The sequence below is a fragment of the Alosa alosa genome, chromosome 22 (genome assembly GCF_017589495.1).
Source record: "Alosa alosa isolate M-15738 ecotype Scorff River chromosome 22, AALO_Geno_1.1, whole genome shotgun sequence".
NCBI lineage: Eukaryota > Metazoa > Chordata > Actinopteri > Clupeiformes > Clupeidae > Alosa > Alosa alosa.
In genome coordinates, this window is record NC_063210.1 from 7573829 (window position 1) to 7579620 (window position 5792).

Below are 5792 nucleotides of genomic sequence, written 5' to 3' on the forward strand. Positions count from 1 at the left end.
GTCTGAGACTCAGAGTTCAGACTGGGACAAACCACATGAAGCCAGCAGCGGGAAAAAAAAAAAAAAAAACTGCCCTAACTCAAACCCCCACCCACACACTCTGCAGGAAAAATAAAACACCTGAAGGTTACTTCCCCCTCCCTCACAATGCCCTTCAGCCCCCTCCCCCCAAACACACACACACACACACACACACCGACACACGTCCCAAACCATCTCATTTTCTGCTTTTCACAGGTTACACCACAGTGCAGTGGCTGGATTAGTGGATTGAGGCTTTCAGAAGTCGAGACATGATGTCGACGTGCCATTTGATCCGCAGCTTGAGATGATAATGGTCATCACTTCGGGCCCCTCTCGACAACAGTGGCTCAGCCAAACACCGCAAGGTAATATCTAGCACTCAAAAATGTTATCATTATGCCATTTTGTTTCCATTTCTTTTCTACAAAAGCATTTTATTAAAAACGCATATTTACAATGCCAAGGGTACAATACTTAGGTTGCCAGAGGGTGCTGTACCTTTACAAAACAGAGGAAAGCCTTTACAAAAAAAAAAAAAAACCTACAAAAAAAAAATAAACAAACAGACAGGTCTGTGGGTACAGGTTAGAGTGCATGGCTATCAGTGTCAAACCAACATTATCCTGAAGGACAAATACAGCTTTTAAGGTAGTTCAACCACTGGGATCTGACTGCACGGCTTTAGAGTCTCCTCTTGAGACAAAAGAGTGTGTGCAGTGGTTTTATGGGTAGAAATATACCAATTCAGTACTAAAAACATAAAGCAAACATAGCGAAATCTGAATAATGATAAGTAAAATAAAAAAAGTCCATCTTCCCACATGATGCAAAAATACTATATCAGAACATACAGTATATATTAACAAAAAAATTCAAAAATTTTACATGGTGATCACGTTCAGAGTCTGTTATTTTCAGAAATTACCATAGAATAACCCCATCAAAACCTTATCATCAAACACCAATGGCTCACTTCTGTCTGCATGGAGCCTGTGTAACCTGCCCTGGCTCACTGTCTTGATGTCTATAAGTGGGAGCAGGGGCCCACAGGACTTTAGAGTCACTTATTCCTTTCATTCACATCAAGAAGGGAAAAGTCCCTCGGAGATCTTCACTGAGAGAAAAAGCAATACAGCTTTGAGCTCAAGTTGATGTATGTTCTGTTGGTCTTATGCCACTTTTTCTTTTTAAAAAATGCAGGCCATCTGCAAACAAAGCAACATCAACTCTATTGTCGTAAATCCAGTTTTTGCTAAATGTTGTTCCATTTCTTTTTGTGCTTTCCTTCGCTTGTAGCTGTGACTAAATGGCAAGATGATGACGAGAGGCTCAACTGCTACTGAGCCAGCCTTGCTAACCCAAGGCAAACACAAGCTGACTGAACACAAGATGATCATGTCTGTGAGCACAGCTCCCGTCAGTCACCATCAGTTAAGCACTGCATCTTAATCCATATTTGAGTGAAAAAATCCAATATATTCAGTCTCGCTTAAACAGTCTTCAGTTCACATTTCCAGCTTAGACAGTCTTCTTAAGGATAGTCCTCAGATCACAATTCCAGCATTGACCTCTGACGGCCAGATTTAGAGGAAGTGACCCCTCCACAGTCTTCCCAGTCCCCGCTCAGAGCCATGGATGCCAGGCAGGATCCATGCGGCAGAGATTGTCCAGGCTGTTGGCGGCCGCCACCAGCGTGTTGACCTTGCTCTCGCCGCCCTCAAACTGGGCCAGGTTGTGCAGGCGCGTCATGATGGCGGTCACAGCCTTCTGCACCAGCGACACCAGCTGCTGGCTGTCCATGTTCTCGGGCTGGCCAGCGGGGGACAGTGGCAGCGACGTGTCCTCCTGAGTCTTCTTGTGCCACGCGATGATCTCGTCCCGCAAGACCGCCTTCAGGATGCCATCCACCTGAAGGGGACGAAAGGGAGAACCATTAGTGCCAGATGGACTTAAATTATGACTTTTACCTTGAGTTCCAGTAAACAAGGTAAGTACAACACATTCCATGAGGTAATGACAAATCACAGTTTCAGCATTTCTTATTCTACCTCCACAGTCTTATCCTTCAACGTCTAGTCATTCTGCATTTCAACAGATGACCTAATTATTGCTAAAAAAAACACAATCAACTTGTGGGGTGCAAACATAAGTCACAGAGTAGCACGTCAGCTTGGAATTGTACTACAGTGTGTTGGGAGAGGCTGCTTGTGGTTATGAAGCTCTATTGTTCTAGCTTGCGCTCTGACACATACATGCTTGTACAATTGCACTCAATCTTCTGGGCCTCATTCCTAACCCCAGGAGGGAATGCTACAAGGGTTTTTCCTGTCTTGGTGTTTGGCACGTCACCACTCGTCTTATCCTCCAGCTGGCACACAGCCAACAGTCCCTGCATTCATTATATCTCCAAAGTATATCAATTATTAAGTGGCGTCAAATGAATCAATCAGCTAATGTTGGCGAAGGATCTTTTCTAGCAGTGTTTTTGCGCTCTTTTTAAAAAATGGTCTGTCTGTCTGTCTGTCTGTGCGGGCGCGTGGCGGGTTTCTCTCCGTTGGTTGCCTGCGCTCTGTTCCTCGCACCCGCGGTCTTCCTCTTCCTCGGCCTGCCCTGGGGACTCTGCGCTGGCCCTCCTAAAGAGGGCGAGTTATTCATAGGGCCGCCTGCTGCCCTGTTATTACGTGACCGCTGCCGAGCGCTCCAGACCCCACTTATACAATCCTCCCACGAGGGGGGCAGGGCGGGGAGTGCAGCGCTCTCTTCCCTCCTCCTTTCTTTCCTTCATTCCTTTCTTCCATCCTTCCTTCATGCGGTTGTTTTCCATCTTTGCATCTCTCTCTCAGCGCCATTTGCTGCTGTTGTTTTTGTGTTGTGCGGATGTGAGAGTGCCAAACCGCTGCATGGAGTGTGAGCCTCTCGGTGGCGACATCACTTTTAATAAAAACCAGCATAAATAACCGAGGGAGAAAGAAATTAATTATGCATGTGCTGAATTAAATCAAAGATTTCTCTCCCGTTTCTTATCCCCCCTTCTTTCCTCGCCACAGCCTGAATCCCCTTTTAAATGCAGAAACAAAAACAGAAGTCTCCGTCTTATTTAATCAAGGGCAGGCGTCGGGATGGAAGATCTCATACACCCTGTGGATTGGCGGCCACGAACGACCCAACATGTGTCACAAGCAATCATGTACCCAGATGACACAAGCAGACTGATACCGACATAATTACATTCATAAGTGCGGCAGCTCATATTACCCAGCAGGCAGCAGGGCTTACACTTTACAGTTCAATAATTTACCAGTTAGAGGAGTTGATCTTGTGGACCTAGATAATCATGAACTGCAGGTACATATACACCACTATACACATGTTAAATAACCACACTCTCATTTAGTGTGGTTCAGTTCAGTATACATCAAGATAGTGGTTACTTTAGCAACAGACAGGAAAAACAAACCAACATTTCATATTGAGTCATCTTGTGTTTACTCACACCCCAGGTCTCTCTGCTGTGCAAATACACCATAAGCGCTCAACTCACTTAGCCTGGTCCTACCAGACTCTCTTACATTTCATAATGTACGAAGTGTCTGGCCACTTTCCATTGCCAAGCGTTAACTTCCTTGAAGGCGAGTACTGTGTTGAAGTTTAAAACTATTGGATCTGGCCAGAGCCACTTTGGATCTGCCATAACCAAATCGCTAACGTTTGGTCGTGACTCATGTCATACTCAAACTAGCGCACGACCTCAACGTCATCGTTCTCAGCCACCCGCTCTGTTCGCTGATTGGACAGGTAAAATTTGGCCCGAGAAAACCCGCGAATATACCGAAATCCCAGACGACGTACTGAAAATGAAAATTGAGCGGAAGTACGTAGCAGGGCGGAGCCAGGCTACAACTCACTTACCTCACTCTTTCATTGCTATGGCTATCTACATAATGATGGTCAGACATAGGATAAAGCAACAACATGGGTTGTTTGAGAAGGTTGTGGGTGACTGTAGTACCCTGACATTATTGATCCTATGCATCCTAAACACACTTAAGAGGAGGACATACACAGCAGATGCGGCTACTTGTGTGTCCAGGCAACATGGACCAATGACTCACCTTGAAGTTGGGCTGGGCGAAGCAGCGCGCCACAGCGATCATTGAGGCGGTGAGGGGCCCCGAGACGCCGATGCTGGTGAGGAACTCCGAGATGTTGGGCGTCAGGCGGAAGGGCACGGGCCGGTTGGCGTCCAGGTCACCCGTGGCGTCGTTGATGTCAAAGCGGAAGTAAGAAACGTTGAGCTTGCCCGTGTCCTGTTATTTAGAGAAAAGGGAAGACAGAGAGAGAAGATAAGTGGTCAGTCAGGTACAGGACGGACGAGTGCTTGATTGACGCGAGGTGGTTTTTCCATTCTTATTGCCGAAAGCTGATGCCGTCTCCTGGGCCTCACTTATGACTATGAGCTTGGAGCTCGGAGCTCTAATCCCCCATCGAGCCCGGTCTCATTTGCACTCTTTACTCCGCAAATTAAACTGGAACTGCTCATTAGCCACCAGTGGCTCTGCATATCAACCCACCATCGCCTTTGCATCCAATTAAATTAAAAACGTTGAGGAGAAAAATGTTAAGGACAAAGCGTTGGCTAAATGTTAATAAAGTACATTTCCTTTTTCTTTGTGACTAAATTTTGTGTAAATTGTCAACTTCTATGTCATTCACAACGAGCTCAACGCACACACACAGAAATGCAGCCTTTATGTGTATTTTTAAGCCTGGCAAGTCAAAGCAGGCTGTTCTCATGTCCGAAGAGGGCACGGGGATGAGCGGACAGCAGTGGAGGATCTGCCCTCATTGACTTTGCTAAGCTCCTCAATACGGCTGGCCCATAGGGACATGCTTCCCTTGGATGTGTTTAAAAAAAAAAAAAAAAAAAAACCTCTTTAGATCCACAACAAGCTGCCTCTGCTGCTGGTGTCAAACCATCAACAAACACATAATCCTCCGCTCCCCTTGTGATGCCCTGGCGGAGGCTCATTGGGGTCCGCGCTTTAAGCCTACATCCTCTCGGCCTAACGCGATATGCCTGGAGGGGGGGGAGGGCTAAGGGGAGGAGAGAATTTCACCGATAAGGAGTTTATTTTGAGAAGGTGAGCTGACTGACAGCTTTATGGAAGAGTGTTTAATTCAATTTTTCCCCCTCCGTTCTGCTTTTATCCCCGAAATCATCACCTTCTGCAGCAACCGGGGGCGAGACCGGGTTCCAGCCCCTCTAGAAGTTGCTGATAAAGAGATGAGCGGGGAGTGTTTGGCCTTGGCTCTACTGTAACAGCCGGCCGGCGGAGGCCTCTGGCTGTCCGAGACAGTGCACCGCACAGCACAAAAGCAGGGAAGGAGAGGAGTCTCAGACAGCGACACTGGCTCCTGCTTATACACAGAGGGCTCAGCCAGGAAGCACGTGTACACACACACACACACACACAAACAGAGAGAGAACACGAGGCATAGAACCTTGGACAAGAGATAAGAAAAGAATTCTAGAAGAATAAGAGTGCCTGTTTTTTGTGGGTGCGTGTGTGAGTGAGCGAAACAGAGAAAGAGAGTGTGTGTGTGTGTGGCAGATTGAGGGGAGATGCATGAGTGAGTGAGAGTGTATGGATGTGCATGTGTTCAGAGGAGACAGAGAGAGAAAGGACTGTGTGAGGGGAAAAGAGCGAGCGAGACAGAGAGCATATGTGTGTGAGTGAGAGATTGGGTGAGTATCTGTGTGCATGAAT

The 5792-nt window shown here is 46.8% G+C and overlaps 1 protein-coding gene across 1 annotated transcript in view; it reads right to left on the reverse strand.

Moving 5' to 3' along the window:
• Positions 1-426: 426 nt before the first annotated feature.
• Positions 427-5792, reverse strand: part of LOC125287922 (transformation/transcription domain-associated protein) — a 103414-nt gene continuing 98048 nt past the window's right edge. The window contains 2 exon segments of the mRNA XM_048234006.1: positions 427-1932; positions 4137-4331. Of these exon segments, the coding sequence (XP_048089963.1) occupies positions 1648-1932; positions 4137-4331 (480 nt within the window). The 3' untranslated portion in view covers positions 427-1647.